Genomic DNA, 25559 nt, shown 5'->3' on the forward strand with positions numbered 1-25559 from the left:
GTTAAAGAGCTATGAAAGTGAAAAGGGTAATAAGCATCCTTACGGTAAGGACAAGTGAAGCCTAGATGTGTTCACTGAGAGAAGAATTACGTAGAGAAACGTGAGTGAATCGAGAAAGTCACAGATGGGAATTCGGCAGGCAGATAAGACGTGTGCTGTGATGCATTTCCAGGACTCTAGGAGTTATGATGTCATCAGCACACGGGCAGGTGGGTGGATAGCATGTGAGGGACAGGCTAAGTTGTCTAGTTTAACTGAAAAGGACCTAACAATGAGAACTGCGATGTGGGAAAGCAGGTGGACAACAACATGAGGCAGCACTGATCCTAACCACCCACACGGAGAACCATCAAGGATCTAATGGCGGCCGTCTGTGACTTTCCCCTCGCTATACTCAGGAAGGGTTGATGAGACAAGAGACCGGAGGCAGAAACCCCAGGGAAGAAGTCATTGTAAGAACTCAACAACAGATACTAAAATACCCAGAAGTGAATCGGTGGTTCTCAATCTGTGGGTCCTGACCCCTTTGGTGGCAAAATGACAGGGGTCACAGATCAGATATCATGCATATGCAGTATTTACATCATGATTCATAACAGTAGCAAAGTTACAGTTATGAAGTAGCAATGGAAGTCATTTTATGGCTGGGGGTCACTACAATGTGACGGACTGGATTAAAGCGTCTCAGCATGAGGAAGGTTGAGAACCACTGCAGTAAATGACAATCAAATGGCCAGAATTAGGGTACTGGAGAGGGTGGGGGAGGGTGCAGAGGTAGGGTCAGTAGAACTTAGGTGAGGAATGAAGAGGAGGAAGCCAACTTCTGGCTGCATCCCCTACCGAGGCATCTTTGCTCTCTCCAGGTGGGTTCTCAGTGTGCTGCAGGCTCTGGCTTTCATAATAATGGCAGTCATCACCATAATACTTATCTGTTCTCTGGCTCAGCAAAGTTCAGACAATCTAATCAATCTTTGTAATCCCATTTGAGAGTAGTTGCTCATCAAATATTGGCTAAGTGGATGAATGTACAAAAGAGGGAACAGAACTCATAGTGAAGACGTCCTGAACTGCAGAACATAACTTTAACACGATGAAATGCACTTGTTTGAAGGAAGGCACAATCACATAAATGGCATCATATATGGGCAGTAGAAAGAGTCTGAGTTATGTTTCCCTTAATTATTAACCATGGCTGAAGGTTTTATATGGAAGCACGAGATGCTAAAACCGTCTTTAAGAATTAAACTCATAAGATTTTAATGTTATAATGATCTCATGCTGTCTTCTAGTACAAAACACTTTTCAATTTGTCAGCAAGAAAAAAGAAATACTTGAGAGTTCTATGTGAGATGTCTAAATGGAAAGTAATCTTAATTTCCACAGCAGCAACAAGCACGCTTTTGGTCCATTCGCTTCCTTTCCCTCACAGAGCTGGTCTAGAAATGTTGATGGTTGCTTGTGACAACTGAAGCCAAGCTTGATTCTTAATAATAAAACCAATTTGCCATTATAAAATATGAATGTTCATCCTTTCCATTTTTCCAAAGGTTCTAAATTATCCGAATATCAGCAGCAAGTTTCAGATTGCACTTGTTGCTAAGTAGTCATAAAATTAGTAACAACTTTGCTGATCTGTTTTCTTTCCCATGTATTTAAACATTAAGCACAAACAAAATATTCAGGTCCTAGAAAAACAATAAGAATTATGGAAACAGGAGCTGACTGTGGGAGACTGCTGGTAACCCTGGCACTCCAAAGACTGAGGCAGGAGAAACAGGAAAGCAAGGCCAGCCTGGGCTACAGGGTTGTGGTTTGTTTTTTTTCATTCTCACATTTGATGACAAAAATATTTCCCCTTTTAAAACTTTCACAGATAATGAAGACTTTACCTGTAGTAACATTTTCCAATCTGTACCTTCCACCACCAGTCCTTGTACTGAGAATACTCCGTGGAAAGGGACGCCAAATCCAAAGCCTTTGAAAACAATTCATTTTCAATTATGATTTGCTTCTCTAACAGCAAACAGGCAGGAGGGGAAATAATGAAATAAGCTAGATAATTAGCATCTATCAAAACATATATTAGAAATTAGATAGCAACTCAAATTACCCAAGGTTCCAGATGGCCCCACCAATTTCCCCTAAATAATGAGTTCCAGACCAGAGGGCTGACGGCACACAGATTGGAGACATTGATCCAAGCAGATGCACAACACATCAGAATATAATTTTTAATATACAAGGCACAAAGCTGAAATTTTAAAACGCTAGGATTTTACTCTCTTCCTTTGTATCTATCTACTCTCTAAAGATTGATAATGACTCATAAGCCAGTGGTGTCAAGCTTTCTGTATGTAAGATGGAGTCACTCAAAGTCCCCATTTAAAAACAAAGATGTAGAGAAAGGGAGGGAGCAGGTAAGGAGATAGAAAGGGGGTTTGGAAGGGCAGGAGTCATTGCTTAGGGTGGAGTATTTGCCTCACACGCACAACCAACCCTAGGTTCAGTTTCTAGTCACACTGGAGGAGGACTAGATGCCACCGGCTTGCTTTAAGGCCTTCAGTGGGTAAAGTGCTTGCTATGCAGGCATGAAGGCATGAATTCAGATCTCCAGCCCCTAGGGAAAGGTGGGTGTGGCACTGTGTACCTGTAACCTCCATGCTAAGGAGCCCAGATGTGAATTCAGAACAAGAAAAAAAAAAAAAAAAAAAAAAAAAAAAAAGGAGCTCTGGCGAATGAGCTGACAAGGAAGAGGCAAAGAATAGTCGGTGTTTGGGTAACTACTGCCTTCCAAGAGCACAGCTCAATGGCTCCGACATTGCTTTACCTCCTAGTAATTAAAAGGTTTCTTCATACTTTAACTGTTTATTTCACATCTTCTTTTAAGGATTCCTCTGTGTGTGTGTGTATGTGTGTGTGTGTGTGTATGTGTGTGTGTGTGTTTGTGCGCCCGCAGGGGTCAGGGACATCAGATTCCCGGCCTTGGAGTTACAGGTGGTTGGACACTTCTAGGTATGGGTGCTGGGACAGAAACTAAACTCAGGCCACCAGCAAGGGCAGCACGCTCTTAACCACTGCGCCATCTCTCCACCACAATCCTATATGTTTTATCTTTTTCCTTTCAGTGTTTTCACATGGTCACAGAAGAGAGGACCAGTCAAGAATGGGGATTCTTGTGGAGGAAGTGTAAAACCTTTTGACAAAGGAGAAAGAGAACAATTTGAAGTTCACAGAAATCCAAAAGTTCTATAAAAACTCAGAGAACAGAATTATTAGTTAGTCATTAGTTAAACAAGAATTCTGACTTTTGACTCTTGTCTTCTTGCTGTTGGAACTCTATTATTCTGGAGTCAGAGATGATGCGACCACGCCAGCCAACAGTTCCGTTAATGCAACACTTGGATGCTGCAGTCCTATTGTCTCAAGAATGCAGCCCTATCCTGTCCTCCTTACTGTCGGCTCTCTTCTGAAATGAACACCAGAAAAGTCCCCTCAACCTCTCTCGCAAAATTAATTACTTCTGCTATGTTCTCCATCTCTCCTGCTCCAGGGGAGACCTCTAAATACACAAACTACTTATCCAGGAATAGTGCCCCCATGCTGAGCATCTAATGGACCTAAAAAAAAAAAAATCAACATCTCTACTTGAATGCTATGAAAATGAAAAATAAGCCACTGTCGATTATACTTTCATGTGCTTATTTTTCTTTTCCCCCTTCTAGCCAGAATAAAAGACAAAAAAATATGAGAAAGGTATGACTTCCAGTGGCATTGTCTCTGGAAACAAGGAACCTGTGTTTTCAGAGGGCTCCGTTCAGGCTTGCACTGTAAACATCTATGCATGTTAACTCTGACTCAATCTTCATTAAGACCTTTCCCAGCAAATAGATCACGTTCACCACTCTGTTTAATATAAACAGACCTTTTACGTTTTGAGAAGTTTTTCTTTGACTTTTTTTTTTGGGGGGGGGGGGTTGAGACAGTGTTTCTCTGTGTAGCCCTGGCTGCCTGGAACTCACTCTATAGACCAGGTTGGCCTCAAACTCAGAAATCCGCCTGCCTCTGCCTCCCAAGTGCTGCCTGGCTCTTTGACTGTTTCTTATGTACCGACTTCCTAAGGTTGCATTCAGTGCTTACAGTAGGTAAATAGTTGAGTTCGCCTTCAGATCCAATCCTGAATCAAGTCTAGCATGGAGGAACCAGATGTTACTGTTAACCCCATTCAGGAACACATACACTGCATGGCAATAACAATGGAAGGAAAAAGTCACATCTTAACAATTCTCATCACATGAGGCTTGGGCTAAAGTAGACAGGAACACTTTCCATGACTCCTGAAGGCCCCTGAGATCAGACCTGTTATGGTTGCTTGGATGAGACTGTTCCCAAAGGCTCCTGTTCTTCAACACTAGGTCCCCAGTTGGTGGCACTGTTTGAGGATGTTTAGAGGATGTAGCCTTGTTGGAGGAAGTGAGCTTTGAGAGTGTAAAGATTCATGCGGTTTCCAACTGCTCTCTGCTCTGTGCTGGGAGTTCAGGATGAGAGTTCTCAGCATCCCCCTCTGGCTGCCATGGCTGCCTCCTACTGCCAATCAGTCATTACGAGCTCCGCCCCTCTGGCTGCCATGGCTGCCTCCTACTGCTGATCAATCATTACGAGCTCCGCCCCTCTGGCTGCCATGGCTGCCTCCTACTGCCAATCAGTCATTACGAGCTCCGCCCCTCCGGCTGCCATGGCCACCTCCTACTGCCAATCAGTCATTACAAGCTCCGCCCCTCTGGAACCACAGGTCAAAACAAATGGTCTCTTCTCTGGGTTGCAGGGGTGTTTCGCACAGCAACAGAAAAGTAACTAATACACTGTCTTTCCATCTCAACTGTTCTGCAATGTCACTGTGCTCACCAGAGGCACTCAAGGATGACTTGCTCAGATTATTAACTAGAGCCCTTGCTTCTGACTAAGGTGGAAATAGTTTAAGAACCAAATAATTCCTATTCATAGTCCAGAGCTACTAGCATTTAAAGTATTTTATATAGTGGCATGAGACCTGTATTTCTTTAAAATTCTAGTTTCTCTGTGTGTGCCTCCCTCTTTGTGTGTGTGTGTGTGTGTGTGTAAGTACATGTGAAGGCAGAGGACAGCCTTGGTTGTCGTTCCTCAGGTGCCATCTGCCATCTACCTCATTTTTTTGAGACAAGTTTCAAGCTCATTGAAACTTGCCAAGCAGACTAGACTGGGGCCATCAAGAACTCCAGGGATTCCCCAGCACTGGACTTACAAGCATGGGTCCCCATGCCCTAGCTTTTTGTGTATGGGTTATGGGGGCTGCACTCAGATACTCATGCTTGCACGGCAAGCACTTATGGACCGAGCTATCTCAAATTCTTGAACGTGTATATTTACATTTAAGAATCTTTGCAGCTCCAAGACAGCCACTCTCTGGAACCTGCACCAACCCTGTCTTTGAGCACATAGCACGTGCTGTAGGTCCCAGAAGAAGGACTGCTACCCTCGAGCCCCACTCCGTGGAACCTTCTCTGGGCAGCCTACAGCCATGTCTCAAAACATTCTTCATCTACCCAAGATAAACGCTACTCTCAGCCTTAATCAGGGAAGCCTCCTTTTCCAGGAAGAGTGAGTAAATATAGACTCTGATGGCTCTAAAGAGTACTGAGAAACATGGTGTGCAAATGGCTGCCTATAACAAAACAAAACACTTATATCATCCTTTCTAAGGCTCAGGGAACACTGCAGAAGGATAGGGGAAAGAACCGTAAAACAGGGAAAAGGGCTGCAAATGCCACGTCCCAGGTTCTTGCAATCACAGAATCATGGGAGCTGCAGATTCCTGTGCTCTGTCTGCACAAGAATACAAACATCGACAGCCAGGTATGGATGAACATATTTCAGGGGACCCTATTCCTCATTGCTGGACTATTTATAGATGGAGGGAGAAAGAGAGTCATGGTCTCATCTGTATACCCACTGCTAACACCCATCAGATTCCAATGGGGAGTCTGATCCCAGAGATTACAAAGAGGGTCTTGGGTAAAAGAAACAACAACAACAACAACAACACACACACACACACAGTCATCAATCTAGGAGAGGGACTGGTAGAGATGAGAGAAGGCTAATGGATGAGAGCGAGAGAAGGGGGAATAATCAGACTATATTGTGTACATATGAAAACAAGTGTGTGTGGTGGTTTGAACACAGATGCCCCCATAGCATCCCGTGCTCATAGATTTGAATGTTTGATCATCAGGGAGTGGAACTACTTGAGGAGGGTTAGGAAGGCCTTGCTGAAGGAAATGTGTCATGGGATAGGGTTTGAGGTTTCAATGGTTCAAGCCAGGCCTATTGTCTCTCTCTTCCTGCTGCTGGCTGATCTAGATGTAGAACTCTCAGCTACTTCTCCAGGACAATGTCTTTCTGCACGCTGCCACACTTCCCGCCATGATGATAATGGACTGAACCTCTGAAACTGTAAGCCAGCCCCAACTAAATGCTGTCTTTTATGAGAGTTACCATGGTAATGGTGTCTCTTCACAGCAATAGAGATGAATAAACTATCTTAAAATATTATAATTAATAGTTACATTAAATACTATTTATTATTCATAATATGTATTTAATATAAAACCCTCAAGTGTCACTTTTTAAAGTCACAGGTTTGTTTATAGCAGGAACTTTGGCAAATCTGAACAATGTAGTCTGTGGACATGTTCAAACACTAAAAACTTTTGAAACTCTGGTAACAGTTATGACAATCTCAAGATGCTGAAATTAAAGAGCATATGGAAATAAAGATTTCAGACCATCAACCCACATGTATTACTGCCAAATACCATCCACAAACATACAGAGAAAGTCACTAAAAACTCAAATATACACATATAGGTAATGATAATAAAAGAATAAATACAGTTCTCTCAGATCAACTTCCCTGCACCTGAGCTTGTGTGTATGTGAACATGCCACAGTGTACAGGTGGAGGTCAGGAAGAGCTCACAGGCTGCTCTCAGTTCTCCACCTCTGCCATGCAGGGCTTAGGGACTGAATCCTGGATCCTGGGCTTGGTAGCAGGTGACTTTACCTACTGAGCCATCTCATGACTGATGTTACTTATTCTTAACATTGAAACGCAACTTCATAGTATTCTTAATTACTCTAGCATTCTCCCTATTAACGGAAAAAAAATTGTCCTACCCACATGTCACTTTAGGTTTGTCAATAATGCTCCCCAAGTAGGAGCACAGAGACAGAAACATAGTTGTCACATCAAAGATCAATTTCAGTTTCTTAGCATTTAAATGCCACTTCACAGTTCTTGGTATTTATCTATAATATCCCCTGTATTTATGCAAAATACTTTCTTTTGAAAAAATTGAAGGTCATCTAAAGTAGTGCATATAAAAGCAGCTCTGATTTCATTTGTATGGTAAAAAACTGAAACACCCTTCCCCCTTATTCACTTTACAGTTAAAGTTGCAAACTATATAAAAGGTTTTTTTTTTTTTAATTCCCAGTTTGTGCTCATTATCTAAATCCTTTTGGAAAATAATATTTGTGGATAAAATCTAAAATGACATTTTAATGTTAGCGTCTGATCCACAGAGCACCATGTGTATATGTGCATGTGCGCGTGTGCGTGCATGCGCGCGCGCGGTGTGTGTGTGTGTGTGTGTGTATGAGAGAGAGAGAGAGAGAGAGAGAGAGAGAGAGACAGAGACAGAGACAGAGAGACAGATAGAGAGAGAGACAGAGAGAGACAGAGAATGCGAGCTGGTGAGCAGAGAGCAGGCCGTAGGCATCTGCCCTCCTCCGCATTTCTCCAGTCAATCGCAGGATCAATGCAAGAGCTTCGGTAATTATTCGTTTAAGGAATAAGCCTGTCATCTCATGAGTATAAACAGGAAATGAAAGTTTTTATTTTTTCAGTGAGTAAAAACAAAACAAGCTACCTCCTCGAGTGTTCTGCACTAGAGTGACTAGCAGTGAATACAATGAGGGCCCAGTTACAAGCATTTAATTTTACCAAGATACTTAATTTATAGTTAATATAAAACAAAAGTTGCTATTAAACCAGGAAACCTATAAAAAGCTTGAGAAAACAATAGGAAATGAGACCTACTTTCCGCCAGTGCTGTGAGGCCAAGCTGCTCTCTATACTGCTGTGACCCAAGTGGCTGATGATCGTGAGCGCTCAACAGTACGCATGGGATGAAGGAATCTTAAAGCTAGTCTCAAGAAATACATCCAAGTTTGTCTTAAGTATATGTGCGCATGTATTTACCTATAATTCTATTTGCCATTATGAATGGAGACTTATTGACTTAAATTATATAAAAACAAACATTGGCAACTTTTATAATTTTGGAAATTATTATTTTAATGGGTACATGAAAAGCCCATCCTGCCGTTTGTTATAACTTATCAAATTTGTTCTCTAGCACTGAGCATTTATATTGTTTTTCAATTATTTTTGCTACTATGTCTAATACTTTAATAATCATGTCAAACACAGCTACATTTCCTGACTTTTTTTGCCAGTTGAAAGCAAAGAACAAATCAAGCAACTATGTTTGTGGCTATCTGCTTCCTGTTATCATACTATTTTCTAAATTGCACCCTTTGCAATGTTATCTATGATTTGTAATAATTTATGACACTCTCCCTAAACATTCTAAAGTCTTTTACATTTCTTGTCAGCAAGAAAAGACATGTCTACTGCACCTGCTTCCTGCTATTTCCCCCAAACTGCCTGTCACCAGGTCATTTCTATGCTCATAAGAAGCCCTCTGTATTGGCTGGTTTTGTGTGTCAACTTGACACAGGCTGGAATTATCACAGAGAAAGGAGCTTTAGTTGGGGAAGTGCCTCCATGAGATCCAGCTATAAAGCATTTTCTCTCAATTAGTGATCAAGCGGGGAGGGCCCCTTGTGGGTGGTACCATCTCTGGGATGGTAGTCTTGAGTTCTATAAGAGAGCAGGCTGAACAAGCCAGGGGAAGCAAGCCAGTAAGGAACATCCCTCCATGGTCTCTGCATCAGCTCCTGATTCCTGTTCTGCTTGAGTTCCAGTCCTGACTTCCTTTGGTGATCAACAGCAATGTGGAAAAGTGAGCTGAATAAACCCTTTCCTCCCCAACTTGCTTCTGGTCATGATGTTTGTGCAGAAATAGAAACCCTAAGATAACCCCTAAGGGCTGGAGAGATGACTCTGTGGATAAGTAAGTCTCTTCTGACCATGCATCTCAGAATCCACAGTGTGTGTGTGTGTGTGTGTGTGTGTGTGTGTGTGTGTGTGTGTGGTGAGTTGCCTATAAGCCCAGAGTACAGGGCAGGGAAGCATAGTGGGGAACCCTCTTAGTACCCTAGACTAGCTGGAATCGCAAGCTCCAGGTTCAGTGAAAGAGTCTGCCTCATCTAAGGTACACTGTGGCTGAGGAAGATACGTGACAGCAACTGCAGGCCTCCATGCGGATGCATGCCCATAGATACATGCATGTGTGCCCATATACATATGAATGTACACAAAAGTAAGAATTTTTTGTTTGTTTATTTGTTTTTGGAGACAGGATTTCTCTGTGTAGCCCTGGCTGTCCTGGAACTCACTCTGTAGACCAGGCTGGCCTTGAACTCAGAAATCTGCCTGCCTCTGCCTCCCAAGTGCTGGAATTAAAGGCGTGCGCCACCACTGCCGGCCTTTTTTTTTTTTTGGTTCTTATATACAATTTCTATATAGTGGGCAGAAGGGGAAAATATACCTATAGGGTGATTTTAAATATTATCATATTTTAAAAAGATTACCTGAATTTTTAGAAAACTTTTTTCTGGCATATATGTGGTATGTATATGCACATTCATATGTATGTGGGCACACATACATGTATCCATGTTAGGTTAGACTGGACAGCAAGCCCCCAGTAATCTGCTCATCTCCACTTCCCCAGCACAGGGATTAAGAACATGCCACCATGACCAACGACTGTATGTGAGTTCTGAGGATTAAACCCAGGTTCTCGTGCTTGTAAGACAAGCACTTCACTGAGCCATCTCCCTAGCCCTAATTTAAACTTTAATAACTAGGCAACCCAGTGTCTAAAAGAATCAAACAAGTTCTAAACAAGCTTCCACAGCTGTCATTTAATGAATCAAAAAGGTCTACTGAGAAGTCTTCCTACCTGTTGAGCATTGCTTGTTTGGAATATAGTGAGACATTACTCTTGAACATAATCTTATAAAATTTATAAATAGAAACTCGGGTTCCAAGTAAGATTTTGCACCATTTTCTGTTCCTGAGATGTATTTAAAGGTAATTTTGTTTTGTTTTGTTTTTCTCTTAAATCACTGAGTTCTTCTAATGAACTACCTTCCCTGGTGAGGTTGTTATATGGAACTCAAGCTTTCAAATGTTGCCAAGGGTCCTTCAACTCTATTTCCTACATTTGAATGAACATTTTCTAGTGTTTCTGTAATTTCAGAATATATCCTATAGCAGTATTTCCCAATCACCACTGCACACCGGCATTGCCTGTGGAGTTCTTAATAGCAGCAGAGTCACAGCCTCCCCTGGAGATTCTGATTTTGGAAGCGTAGCACAGACCCACACATCCATTGCTATTAAATAACACAGGTAATTAGGAAAGTGAGGCCCTTTTGAATTTCTATTTCTAGGCCGATGTGAATGTGATCTGCTGATATAAATATAAAGAGCCAAGGCTTGGGTTGCCCTGCCTTCCTCTGCCCTTGATCTCAGGACTGGAACAGGGGTTGGCATGCTCAGTTAAAAAAACAAAAAACAAAAAACAAAAACCACCAGATGTGATGGCTTGCACAGGTGACCCTAGTGCTTGGCAACAGAGGCGGGAGGAGTGAGGGTCTAAGTCCAGTCTGTGCTATATAGTGAGTTCCTGTTTCAAAAAACAAAAACAAAGAAAACCTTTTAAAAACAGCTTTGTGACAATTTAGTAATTAGAGATTTGCTCATCTGTAAACTGGAGTAGGATTCAAGCAGTATCATCCCACGGAAAGCCTCTATGAGCCGTCAAGGAAGTGAGACCTCTGGCTTCTGTTATAGAAACACATGGTTTCTTGGCAGGCTGACTTTAGGCTCTCTGGTCCCTGTGTGACCCAGCACAGGCTCTTGGGTGCATACACACGCCCTGCCCCTCAGAGCATGCAGTGACGTCTCCACACTGAGAGCCATGGATCTTTGAGTCCATTATGCAGCTTTATAAAGCGACAAGCTCCCCTCTCATCCTGTGCCTGTGAGCAAAGCTATGTTCCTCACGGCATGCTTGGATGGCAGCTTTGACACCTGTCCTTCCTTTGCCCACAACATCAAGCCTATCATCGAGTTCAGTCACTTCTTTACACTGTCTCTTCAGTGCTCTCATCTTTAAAGATAAGTCTTATTTAGCACTCATCCCATCCTCTGTTCAGGGTCCCTCCATTTCGCTTCCGCGCGGCTCACTTGGTGGATATCTGCCGGCATGGACCACCCTCTAAGCATTCATTCCCTTGGCTACCTTCAGTTTGGCAATCAACTCTTGTTTCTGTCTTTCACCTGTGACCTTACTCTGTAGCTAGGACTAGTATCAAGTTCATGATTCTCCTGCCTCGGCCTCTCGAGTGCTGCGGTCGGTCATGGATGTATGCCTCCACACCCAGGGCTGGTTCCCATCCATTTTATTTCCCCAGTTCGAATGGACGGCTTCCGGAATCGGGTACAGTATCACACTTTCATTAGCTCTCCCTGTACACTGAATTGTGCCTGACACACAGAAAAACAACTGAGCAAAGTGTTTTCCTGAATACCCAGCATGTGTTCTTCCTGGACTATTAAGAAAATGGGGGTGGGAGGGGGGGCGGCTGAGCATAGTGGGGCACACCTTTCATCCCAGTACTCTGGAGGCAGAGCCAAGGAGATCTCTGAGTTTGAAGCCAGCCTGGTCTACAGAGCAAGGACAGCTAGGGCTATTCAGAAAAATCCTGTCTTGAGAAGCAAAAAAAAAAAAAAAAAAAAAAAAAAAAAAAAAAAAAGAAAGAAAAAAAAAGAAAAAGAAAAAAAGCATAGGATTGACTTCATTAGACTTAAACAATGTTGTAAGATCTCTTCTCATTTACATAGCAGCTTATATAAACTGAAACAAATTTGGAAAGCCATATGCATATAAACTTAAAATTCATTACTGAGAAGTTACCATGAAAACTGACTATTGGTAAAGCTAGGTGGTGAGCATCGTGGGCTCTTTATATTATTCTTTCTACTTCTGCGTGTTTAAAACCTTCATGGGCAAGAGGAGCAGAAGGCAGAAATGCATGCTCGTAAGCTGTGGTCTGAAGAAGGATGGAGCAGCAACACTATTAGCATAAAGAATGCATTTTAACAGGCGTTTGGTGTTCTAAGTTATCTTATCCTCTAACAAGAGCTGCATAATCTATAAACCAGGCATAGTATCTCTTATCATTTCTATATTTATACAAATGTCTTCACTGAAACTGAAACTTTCAGTTCCTTCCATTTTTAATAATTCCATTTGTTTTTAAAGAAAGAATTAGAACATTGCAAAATCTGAAGCCCCAAAGTCTAGAGAATAACAATGAGAGAAAATAACGTGAAGTCATCACTTACCATCTTAACATCATTTTCATGGTGGAAAATATATTCAAATAAAGCCTGGGAAGGGAAAATGTCAACGTGCACTCAGTTTTATCTGAACAGTTATGGTTATATGAAAACCCAAAATTTAGTTGACCCAAAAACCCAGTATATTCTAAAGTGGTAAAAACTGGTAAGTAATAAATGTGACAGTCATTTGTCATAATAACCCATTGTAAAATTCTCCAATTCATAATGGACTCTTGTATTTACAGATAATAAACTGGGACGTTCAAAGAGATGAACATTTTTCTTCATGTTATATCTATATATCATTTTATTAGAACAAGACAGAATAAATTACTTTATTTCATATATATATATATATATATATATATATATCATACCAATGTTTCACCAAATTTGCATGCTCTATATTATAAAGATTACTACTTAATTTTGACACATGAGAAATTGGGTATTCCTTTTGAAATGAGATGGAATATAAATGTTAAGTAGAATTTTCTGCTTAATTTTTGTTGGTTTGTTTGTCTTTGGCTTTCTTCGAGACAGGGTTTCTCTGTATAGCCCCAGCTGTCCTAGAACTCACTCTGTAGATCAGGCCAGCCTTGAACCCAGAAATCTGCCTGCCTCTGCCTCCCCAGTGCCGGCACGAGCCACCATCACCCAGATTACAGATTAATTTTTAAAGCCACCCCCTCAGGTTTCTGTTTGTTTGTTTTTATTCTTTTTACATCCTGATCACAGCCCCCATCTCCTCCTTCCTGTGTGACTTATTCCAAGCTATTTCCCCAAGATATTGGGGGTTTTGTTTTATTTCATTTTTCTTTTATGGGCTTGCGTATAAACACATGGAAGCCAGCCAGAGGACAACATCCGCTGCTGTTTCTAATCAAGCATACCCACCTTCGTTTCTTTTTCAAAGATCTATTTGTATGTGTGTTTGTGCATGGCATGGGTGGGATGGGGGTGGGATGGGCAGGGAATCCCTGTTTGCACATGGAGGCCAGAGAAAAGCATTGGGAGTGCTACACTATCACTCTGTCTGTTCCTCAGAGCAGAGCCTCCTCTCCTTGAACTTGGAGCTCATGCTTTTCTTGACTAAGTTAGAAGCCAACAAGCCCTAGCCTTCCTCCTGTCCCCATGCACCTCAGAACAGCAGTTACATGTGTGAGTAGGACACCTAGCTTATCATGCAGGTGCTGGATCCAAACTTCAGTCGTCATGGCTTGCAGCAAGTAATCTTAGCCACTGTGCCACCTCTCTAGCGCACCTTGTTTTTTTTAGGACAGAGTCTCTCACTGGCCTGGGGCTCACTAACTGATTGGGTTTGGCTGACTGGCCAGCCTAGTTTTACTTCTGTTGATGTGATAATACACCCTGACAAAAAGCAAGTTAGGAAAGAAAGGCATTTATTTGACTCACATCTTCAGGTTAAGTGCATTATTGCAGGAAAGTGGGAACACGAACTAAAAACATTGGAATCATAATCAAGAGTGGAGAAAAAAATAAAACACGTCGAACTTGCTTACTCTTGGTGAGCTATTTCCTCTCTTAAGACTGTTGTGGACCCTATGCCTAAGGAATGATGCTGCCCATAATGGGCTAGTTGGGTCTTTCTATATGAATTAAAAAGCCAAACAATTCCATAAAGATATGGCCCCAAGTCAACCTGAGTTAAATAATTCCTCATTAAGACACTCTTCTACGACACTCTAAATTGTATCTAGCTGATAACTAAAACTAACCATCACACCACCACACCCAGTTTTTGAAAAACATTATTTACTTACTTAAGTGTGCATGAATGCATGCATGAATACATACATACACATGACATGCATATCACAGCACACATGAAAAGGTCAGAGGATAACCTAGAGAAGTCAGTTCTCTCCTAGCATGTGTGTCTGAGTCATCGGTGTTGCTGGCATGCAGCTGTTCCCACTGAGCCATCTGGCCTTATCCCTGGGAGCAAACTCAGACTGTCCTCCTTGTGAGGCAAGCGCTTTCTAACTGAGCAGTGTCTCCTAAGGCCTCCCACGCCCTAGTTCTTCACACTGGAAAAGACCTGAACGTCTTCTGTTACATCTTTTTAAATTTCTCTAGTGTCCTTTTCTTCTTTCCTCTCTCCTCTGTTCTTCCTCTTTATCCACCTGCTCTCTCTGTCCCTAGTTTTCTCTTCAATTTAAAGACATGTGCTGAGTGATGAGATTATTAAGACAGTTGCTAGGTTGGCTGCTGTCTGGTTGAGTAATACTGAGAGCCTACTTAATTACTAACTAAGCAGACATATATTTTCCATCTTTTTGACAGTCCTTAAATCATATAAGAGTTGAAAATTATTTTTCTAGAAATAGTCCAAGCTGAAAAACAAACATATATACATACAGACAATGTCGAAATTCATTCTACAAAGATGATACTGACTCTCTGATTTCTCTGTTGTACAATTATTGTTGTTATCCAGGGGAAAAGATTTTCTTATTAATAATTATGTATGTACTTACTTCTGATCAATTGTACTTAATTCAAGACAAAGAGAATTTTTACATGTCACACTAACTAAAATATCTATTTACATGCCACACTAACTAAAATCTCTTTTTATATGTCACACTAACTAAAATCTCTCTTTATATGTCACACTAACTAAAATCCCTCTTTACATGTTACACTAACTAAAATTAACACATTGTTTTGACATCTACCATTACTTTTATCATTACTTCATAACTTAGAATCTTTTGAAGCACATACCTTTGCCAACTTAGGTTTCTGGGAATATTTCGTTAAATTGAGTCTAGATAAATTTATAAATGGTCCATCGGGACTCGTAAGCATGGAAGCCTGTGAGAGAAAAGAAAGAACAAGAAATTGAGAACCTTCTCTTGAAACATAGAGTTTCATATGCATAAAGATTATAATGGATTACAGAAATTATAAAGCAACAAGAATTACTTCAAAATTTCCATCTAATTGCCCACCAAAATACTAGTGAAGCATATCATTACTTGGGTAATGCGAGGTTCTGGGAAAATTGATAGGACTTACAGTCCCCAGTCTGACGAATCTCCCAGATGAGCTAGTGATAGGTCGTGCTGTGTAGGCAGTTCTCGGTGTTCTGATGGCCTGTTCCATTGTACCCGGCCTTCCACTCTGTGTGCTGGGCCTAAGGAAGCCCGTTATGGGTCTTCCAGCTTGAGTGATTGGCCTGTGGAGATCAACAGTTGTTATAACACAAACAAGATCACTTAAGGATATGGGCTGATCTGGATTTGAAAGCAGGAATGACACTAAACTACAAACCTGACAGCTTGAGTCGGTCCTCCTGTCTGGTTAGTGCCAGGGAGCTTCAAAGATGTGCCAGGGCCTACAAGATGAGACGATAACCAACTTATGTATTACTTATATATAGTTGTATTACTGTATGTATTATCTTTAGAAATGCTTAGTGATCTAATTTTCAGACTTGTACTGGCCTGGGAAAGAATACATCACTAATAGGAAATGCATTGAGGAAATGTGTCTGAGACTCGTCTTTAGTGAGGTTTTACTGCTCTACTGGTGGTGGGAACCTGGGAGAGTGGGTAGACTAAAGTCTCATGCACTAGCCAACTTTATTCAGAGCATCAGACAGTTTATACTCTGAGGATAAGAAGAATCACATGAGTAAGATGTGATTTCAATCACCAGAACAAGCCACAAGTGTTTTTCCTTAGAGGCGTATAAATGACAACGGCTGACATAGACTCACTCCTATCTGCTATCCCTGGGAGGAGCATGAAAACACATTCAAACAACAATTCTGTGTTTGAAGAAATTGAGGTCACAAGGCTCTTGTCTTGTTTCCTTGGTGTTTTCTCACAAGCATTTGGAATTCTAACACGGCTCCATTCTCCACAGACTGTGATCCAACCAGTGAGCACATATCATGTGAGCCCACTCTGCCCAGGACCCTGACTTCTAGGAAGTCCTCCCAGGTCCCCAATGCCCAGGCATCCTCTTGCCTTTCTCACAGTCTTCCCTGTATGCTTCTGATCTTCTACACTTACCATATTTGACTCCTTGATATCGCAAGGAGTCTATACGGCATGTTTAGTATAGTACAAGTCATTTATCAGAGGCTCAAGGAATTAAGTTAACAGGTCATCCTGCTAGCAGAGCGTGCATTAATATTCAAAACTAGCATGCCTTAAAGCTTAAATCAATGGTTCTAGACCCAAAAGTTAATTAGTTTTCGTACAGATGTCTCCAAGTAAAAGGTTATGTCTAGATTTTTATATTTTAGCAAGCCAACAAGGAAAAGAAGATCTCAACAACTAATACATTACCAGCCAACCACCATATATGATGGCCATTCTCCAATACCATTCATATCATGACCCTGACCTGGACTCTAAGGCAATCTCTTATGTGCTTATAAAGAATACAAAAAGACACGTGCACACAGACTCCTCTTCCACGGTGTATTCCTTCTTTAACTGACTTACGTGGAACCTGGGCAATAGCATTTTCATCCAGAATCATCTCAGCAATTCCTTCCTGATCCACATCAATTTCATCTATGTACACCATCTCTGTCAGCGCTCGTGCTTTCAAGATCCAAGCTGCCTAAAAAGCACGGAAAAGGCAGGCACTCGGTCAAAAATCATTAGGATCTTACACGGCTTACTGAAGCTAGGCATGCTTGCTAGGATGCCCTGCACTCTGCCCCAGGACCCTGACTTCCAGGAAGTCCCCCCAGGTCTCCAACCCCACCCCACCCCACCCAGCATCCTCTCACCTTCCTCACAGTCTTCCCTGTGTACTTCTGATCTTCTACACTTACCATATTCGACAAATACTGTGATCATCTTGGCACGTGTTAGCCCCTGTTCCCCAGAATACAAGCACTTCAACCTTGCTCCTGAAATTTCTAGACCTTTAGTTTTTTTTATACATAATTAGGTGCTCAGGAAATGTTGGTTGACTTAAGCTAAGATCCATTAGCTAAGATTTCTCTGGAATTCTAGTCCCTACTCAAGCCCTGTAATTTTGTGATGCAGTCAGGAGAGAACCTGCTGAAGAGAACGGAGACAGGAAAGGTAATTAACGGATCTAATCCAAAAGCGTGGCCAGCTTTGCTGGAGCCCGAGAAGGGCATTGTGGAGGTATACATTTTTAAGTTTCTTGTCAAACACATGAGATTGCTTTCCTGAAAAACTTGACCTCTCTGCTCCTCCCCCCCCCCCCAATAGAAGCCAAGAGTGATGAGGCTCAGGGTCCCTTGCACAGTCTGAGAAGCATGCAGGCCTGAAAGTGGCAGCACAGACCTAACTCTACAGCCTACAAGGACTAGAGGCAGGGAAGGGTGGGGAGGGTGGGGGGGGGCAGAGGCTCCATACACCAGGCATCTGGGTATAGCGAAGGCTGAATGAAGCCAAGGAAGTCAAAGCAGAAAAAGATGAGAGCGAGCGAAAGGAAGCCTGCAAAGTCCTGATGCCTACGGAGCTTTATCCAGTTGGGCTTTTTATTGAAGACCTCAGGCTGGCTATGAGTTGGAAACAAGATCACAGTGTGGATGCTAACATCCTTGAACACACCATCAGCTAAGGGATTAAATCAAGAGCACAGGGGTGTGTGACAGAGAAAACAGGTTTTATAGGACACTGTTGAAAGAAGGGAAAAGAAATGAGGATGGAGGGAGGGAAGGAAGGAGGGAGGGAGGGAGGGAAAGAGAAAGAAAGGCCAAGACAGTGGTGTGTGTCTACAGTCCCAGCACTTGTGAGTTCCCCCTGGCTACACAGCAAGTTCAAGCCTATAATACGAAATGCTGTCTCTAAACAATGGTTATAATAGCAATAAAATCTGTGGCTAGGGAAAATTGGCTCACAACTTTTCCCTGTTTGGAAGCTCTCAGTAGTTGTTGAAACGTTGGAGAATTTGTCTAGACCAAGAGACCAGTCAGTCCGAGGGCACGTGTGCCCAGTGAGATTTGGGGATTTTAATTCTGATACCAAGAAGCCAATGAAGCTTATGGACCAGGATTCGGAATAACTTAAATCTTTCTCAGTCAATCTGCTTCCCTCCCTTACCTCACACCCTCCAGCATATGTAGCCCAGGATGGCCTTGAACTCTAGACACCCCCCGCCCCCTGATTTAGCCTTCTGAGTGCTGGGATTATAGGCATGTACACCATATTCATACTAAAATCAAACCTTTTAAAAGCCAAGTTTTTATAATAGACATCATTTACAGACTTAGCCATTAAACAACCATGAACGTATTTTAACTAGTTTTTAGTTGTTACTATTTTATAGTCCAATCTGTTATGCTAGATACCTAGTCCCCTACTAACCTCTTAAGTGTTAAGAGGAGGTAAATTTTCTATGCTGAACTAATCACACCTAGGGAAGAGAATCCATCATTCTCCCCTGCCCCAATAAATAGATAAGTACATCAGAAGTCGGGTAGGAGCATCTACTTTTTTATTCTCTATGAATTCAGTCTTTATAAAAGATCTGACCATGTTGATTTTATGCCTCAGATTATTTTTCAGGTCGGATCATGAAAGCTTTTGGAAGTTTGCGCCAGAAAAACCATTGAGTTCTCAGAGGTTAACGGGCTGTTCTGAGGAAGGCTGGATGATAATGCTGAATGAAAAGCAGATGATGAAGGCCTGGCTCCTGAAATTTAAAGTGAAGTGTAAGTCAGTTCAAATCCTCTCATCAGGACTGTTTGTGGGATACATTTGGATTCAGAATCTGAGGAAAACCCCCTTTAGTGAGACAATATATGCTGGTTGTCTGAGGCTGAAAAATCAGCTGTGGTTAATATGAGGACAGCATCATGGAGATAAAATCTTCTGCAAAACATTTCTTTAGGGTCAGACCCAGAAGCTGTGGTCCATGGAAGGCAAAGGCTGCATCTCAAGTTAAACTTGGTAACGTGGAGGCTTCCTCATTGTCCTGGTTTTAAAGGCATGAAGGAAGGGGTCATGGAGAGGATATGAGGCCGGTTGGCACTGTATGGCAGGACTCGGGTCTCCCTAAGGTCAGGAGAGGCTTTGTGAAGATGCAGCCTCAGTCTGCGGTGGAGACCCCAGCGTATTGGAGACTTCGGGACCAGAACCAGCTTGGGCCTATGAGAAGAGCTATGTGTGCTAATTAATGGTGGCAAAGCTACCGAGGTGGGGTCGCCAAAGACCTCTGCAGACCCAAGATTCTGAGCTGAGTTCTGGGTGATGCGTGCTGAGTGATTCACACCATTGGAGCTTGCTTTACTTTAATCTGGTTGTTGCTGTGTCCTGGTTCCTTCCTCCCTCTCAGAATAAGGAAGAGTGTTATAGTCAGTAGACTGTAGACTTTGAAAGTGTTGAGAGTTTTGAAATACTGTGGTCTTTTAAAAGTTAAACTACATTTTATATTGTGATATTAACATGAGATCTTGGGATAAACCAGAAAGAAAGGTTATGGTTGGACATCGATATGTTTGTGATTCAAGCTGATAAAGGGTCAACTGACGATAACTGTCCTATGGGCACGGGCATGTCTGTGGAGGCATTTTCTTGATTAATAATTAATATGGCCACCCTAGCACCCTATAGGCAGTGCCTTCCCTAGGCAGGTGGCCCTGGGTTATATACAAAAACAATTGAGCAAACCATGGAGAGCAAGCCAGTGAGTGGCATCCCTCCATGGCTTCTGCTTCAGATCCTCCTGCAGGTTCCTGTCCTGAGTTCCTGCTATGGCTTCCATCAACGATGAACTGTGACCCGGAAGTATAAGATGAAATAAGCCCTTTCCTCCCCAAGTTGCTTTTGGTTATGGTGCTTATCACAGCATCAGATACCAAACTAGAATGCATCTTCAAACCATTACTGGATTTAAAAATTCAGAAAAATTAATCTTCCTGATTTTTTTTTTTATGTCCTAACCAAAAACGACCTTGAAAATCACATATCACTGCTTGATTATACAGCAGAGTATGTTCCAAACACCACTCCTAGCAATGTGAACAGTTCTTGAGATTTTAATGAAAACAGCAGATGGGGCTTTGGCTTAAAAATAATTTTTTTTTTGGAAATAAGCCGAGTATGTTTTATAGTCCTAAAACCCTCTGTATATTAAAAAAAAAAAAAAAGGAAGCATGATCAAGCACACACAGTAATCTCTAATTTTCCCTTAAATATGAATAAAACTACAAATTTGTTTTATATGCTATGTCCAGCTTTTAAAAAGTTGCTTGTATAAGTGACTAACTTGTATGACAAGTGCCATAAACAGTTTCTCCCCATCTAAACGAGTGGTTACCATGCTGGCTTACTTATTTCCCTGCATATCTGTTCTGCGATTCTTGGATGACTTCATACAGTGCTTGCTGACCACATCACTTTCTCTCAGACCCGCCCCTCCTGACCTTGTTCTCTTTTCATTCCCTCCAGTGGAGCGCAGCCAGCTACCAGGGTCCATCTATTCTACTCCTCTACTGAGATAAGTCTCAAAACCACCGTCATTCAGGCACAGACCTGGCAGCGGACATCAAGAAAGTAATGATGTATGTGGTCTACCTTTTGTAAGGTGAATCCAATTTCACTTATGAAATAAAAACTCAACTATCTGAGAAAAGAAATGTGTTTTTACTATTCTGTTCTTAATGTAATAAGTAATGCAAGGCCAACAGGTCAAGGCATGTGAGAAATAATTTTTGATTAATATAGTAAGTCAACCGAGAGAATAATCTTTCTGATACAGTTTTAGTTATCATAAAAACTGGTAGTGTTTTATAAGCAGACTTGACAGTCTGCTTATAAAATGAAATTTAAGGCTTAATATATTATGTTGTTATTGTGAGGCCTTTTTAGAGTTTGGCTATGAGATATCTCCAAATGTTTGTGTATAGAAATCTTATCCCCAGCTAGTGGCACTATTGAGAGATGACCCCATCACAAGGGTACTAATCTCATCAATAGATTACTCCACAATAGCTTCATGGCTGGACTATTATGAGGTGGGGGACGGATCTAGCTCAGAGGTGCCTTGAGTGAAGACCAAATCACACATTTACACACTGCTGCTAGCACTGCGTCTCACTTAGCAGGGCGAATGTGCGAAGCAATATTTAAGTTCTGACGTGCTACTATCTGTACCTCATCTGTCCCTGGACTCAGTAGGAACTTTCTGGACTAAAAACTGCTCTGGCTAGTTATTATCCTCTACAGCTAGGTCCTAACCAAACCTCCTCCGTTCCAGGGCTTCCGTCTGACTCAGTCTCTTGTTTCTTACCTAGTTGGCTGCTCTCTGTGTCATCTCTAACAATTAGTCATGGCAATCTGGCCACTGTCCGTCCCTCCCTCCCTCCCTCCCTCCCTCCCTCCCTCCCTCCCTCCCTCCTTCCCTTCCTTCCTTCACTGGGACAGCTTTGTCCTCTCTGTTTGTTCCTCCCAGTTAGAAAGCAAGCAAACAGGACCAATGTAGTCAAAAATTGCTGCTGTGCAGCACAGTTCTGCAGATATGTGTGGCTCTGCTGACAGCCCGGCTCCCTGATTCTTCTTCTCGTCATCCTTGCCAATCTTGGCAATTGTTACTGAAGCCTCAAGCCTTAGTAAGCAGCTCACATTAGTTCTACAAGGCTAGTCATGTAAATAAAATCTTTAGGAATATGAAAGTTTATTTATACAATAAAGAACAGAATAGCTGGTAGATGCAGCTAAGTTTCTAATACTATGAGCGGACATACAGCACTAATTTGAAGATTTTCTAATCTTCAGTAGCAAATAAGCAACAGCAACTAAGCTACTCTCAAGCTACAGTTTGCAGCTAACTTTTTACCTGAGACACTGGCAAATCGGGAGCTGGTTCCTGGAAAGCGTTAAGAAGTTGTAGACATTTTTAAGACGTGCAATTTCTGAAGTCAAAAGTCTTAGCATGTATTATTCAATAAAAATCCAAATATCAAATGTATGTGTGCACATGTGTAGTGAATGCATGGGTGTGCACAAGGCAGGTTCATGTGCCTGTGCACAGGGCAGGAGGACAAAGGTCGACTTTGAGTATCTTCCTTAATTGCTCTTCATGTACTTTCCAAGACAAGGTCTCCCACTCAACCTAGAGCTTGCAAGTCAGCTAGAGTGGCTGGTCACCAAGCCCTGACATCCACCTGCACCCGACCCTAGTGCTGGGGTTACCTAAACTACCTGCATGAGGATCCAAATGCAGGTCTTCATGTTTGCATGCAAACTACTCTACCCACATCCCCAGACCTGCAGAGAGTAACTAGAATCTTCTTCCAGAAGTGCCCTCAAAGGTTCATAATATGTAATATACACAAAAAAATGCTATTTTCTGTTGTCAGAAAATTCTAATTAATCTTATTCAGAGTACAAAGAAAGGATCTCTCAATTACTTAAAGAAGTCAATACAAAGCCCATGAGATGGCTCAGTGTGTAAAGGCATTTGCCAACAAGCCATTTGGGATGGGGTCCAAGACTAAATATAAGAGTAAACGGAGAAAGCCAGCTGTCCTTTCTCTGATTCTTTAGTGCCACAGACCAAATAACTCCTGCCAGCATATCTTCTCGGCCACAGTGGACTACCTTCCTCTGAACCGTGAGCCAAAATAAACCTTTGCTCCATTCAGTTGCTTCTGTTGAGTTCTTGGTACCAGCAATGAAAGAAGTGACCAACACAGTTGTACAAATGTTTCAGTGACCCAAGAGCACTTTCTTAACAGTTTATTGGGAATTTAAATTTTCCTAAATGCTAGAAATAACAAGGCAGGCTGAAGAGTAACGTTCAGAGGAGAAGCTACATGCTCATCTCAGTGGTACGTGTAGGCTAACTGTGCACCAGCACCTGGATTCATGTCTAGAACCTCGAGAAGTAAAAAACTAAATCAAGTTCAGAACAGCTTTAGGGCAGGATCAATATAGCATTGAGTGGGAACGGCCAGCCACGGGCAGTGGCAGACAGTGTTTGACGAGGAGGAACAAGCAGCTAAAGGAAACAGAAGCCGGAACACAAAGCAGAGGCTGGAGGGTTGTTATTCTCCCAACAGCAGGTAGATTCCCCCAGTGGCCCGAACAGAAGCCACCAATTCAAGCCTCACGGGGTTCTACGCACCGATGAAGTACTTTGTGATCTCTCTGTCTTATCCTCCAACCCCTGGGAATGTAGGTGTGACTGTGCAGGTGACCGAGCAGAGAGCAAAACAGTAAGAAGGTCAGAGAAGAGAATGAGAGGCCTGGAGAAGAAGGGTGACAGAGAGCAGGAGCTGGTTACGTGGGTGGGAAATGTGGATTGGAAACAGAAGTGAGGCTTAAATGGTGTGGCACGGAGAACACGTCCATTCCACAGCCTGTTCCTGGCAATCCTGGCACCCGACAAGATGCCACAAACACTCTACAGGGCAATCTGAAAAATTAAATAAATCACAACATAGTGTGTTAGATGCTGTACTTGTGGACGTAGGTGGAGGGGAGAGGGTCAAGCAGGAGACATGGGTATAAGAAGGGGTCTGAGAAGGAGGAGGTTATTCTGGAACTTGTGAATGACACTGATTCATGAGCTGTTTTCAACATCATCCCACCACCCATTTCCCTGGACACAGCCCTCACAGATGCTTCCTAGATGATCCACAATCCTTTCAGGAAAATACGCAATAACGGAATCTCACATGCAAATATCTTTAGGACAAAGGCAGTCAGAATCAAAATGAAGTCGTTTGTGTCCAGGTGCAATGGAAATCAGGCAGGGTGGGGGAATCTTATGAGTGTATTCCTCATAAGAAGAACAGAGCAAAAGACTGCCGGAAGTACACCCTCAGCCAACGGCCACTGAAATCTCACACAGAAAGCTTCTGCCTCGATGTCTATCCCCGAAATTCTCCATTCAACCTTGGACTGATACCACATTTGTTACAGATCCTTGAATACCCTTGTTATTAATCCTGTGGCCAAGGATTACTGTTTCAAAATAACTTACATAATATTTCTCATTTTGCCTTTTACCTCATCCCACGGTTTCAATGTCACATGTGCTCCCCACTGCAATTTCCCTCACTTATTCCCAAATAAACACTTTATTTCTCTGAAGACTTCTTTCTGTGTATTCGATTTGATATTAGCTATATAGAAACAAGAGCTAATATTTTAGTTTATTAACCACATATCAGTGGTTATATAGGTATAACCATTTATAGGCATATGGGCATATAGGTATATGATCATTTGCACTAAATAAATACCATATTCACTAATTCTGTGGAGGCAGCATCTGAACCTGGACACCCTACGTGTGTACCCTACGAGACACCATAGCAAGGGAGGAAGTCAGAGGATGCAGAGAAACAGGCGTGGTTCAACTGGAGGCCTGTCAAAAGCATAGCCAGGAAGGAAAAGGATTTTTAATTTTAATTAAATATTTTAATTTAAAGTTAGGGCAAGTTAGGGGAATACTTTTAAAAGCAAAAAAAAAAAAACACCAACAACAACAACAAAATAAAACAAAACAAAACAAAACAAAAAACACTACAAGCTTTGACATGGCGTCTCTACTGAATTATTTCTCTGGGCAGCCACACAGATGGGTAGAAAATACCAGACCTTGCTCTAGAGTCAGAAGCCCTGCACTTAACTCCTAAAGAAATGATTTGTTTATAGAATCCTGAGCAAACAGGTCATGCAGCTTTTCCTACCAGCTCAGAGTAAAGTGATAACACTCCTTTCGGGGGGCAGTTTTGGGGCTAATCATAAGACCTTGCCCTCTCTGGAGTTCTGTGAGCTATAAGGTCACCAAAGGATAAGCTTAGCACACAAGCGCCAACTGACCTCCAGGTCCCTTTTAGGATTCAGTACTGGCTCCAGGCTCTAAAGGATCAAACACACACTCTCTTCTGTGCCTCCCTTCAAAGCACATAAGAGGACTCAGACATGGGGAGCCACTGTCC

General features: G+C 42.1%; 1 protein-coding gene across 1 annotated transcript in view; it reads right to left on the minus strand.

Moving 5' to 3' along the window:
* Ttc8 (tetratricopeptide repeat domain 8) overlaps positions 1–25559 on the minus strand; it is a 56752-nt gene that overhangs the window by 24199 nt on the left and 6994 nt on the right. Inside the window, exons 2-7 of the mRNA XM_052185271.1 lie at positions 17125–17245; positions 15941–16004; positions 15686–15845; positions 15392–15481; positions 12644–12688; positions 1890–1975 (exon numbers count right to left, since the gene is read on the minus strand). Of these exons, the coding sequence (XP_052041231.1) occupies positions 1890–1975; positions 12644–12688; positions 15392–15481; positions 15686–15845; positions 15941–16004; positions 17125–17245 (566 nt within the window). The remainder of the gene's footprint in view (positions 1–1889; positions 1976–12643; positions 12689–15391; positions 15482–15685; positions 15846–15940; positions 16005–17124; positions 17246–25559) is intronic.

The sequence above is a fragment of the Apodemus sylvaticus genome, chromosome 6 (genome assembly GCF_947179515.1).
Source record: "Apodemus sylvaticus chromosome 6, mApoSyl1.1, whole genome shotgun sequence".
Lineage (NCBI taxonomy): Eukaryota > Metazoa > Chordata > Mammalia > Rodentia > Muridae > Apodemus > Apodemus sylvaticus.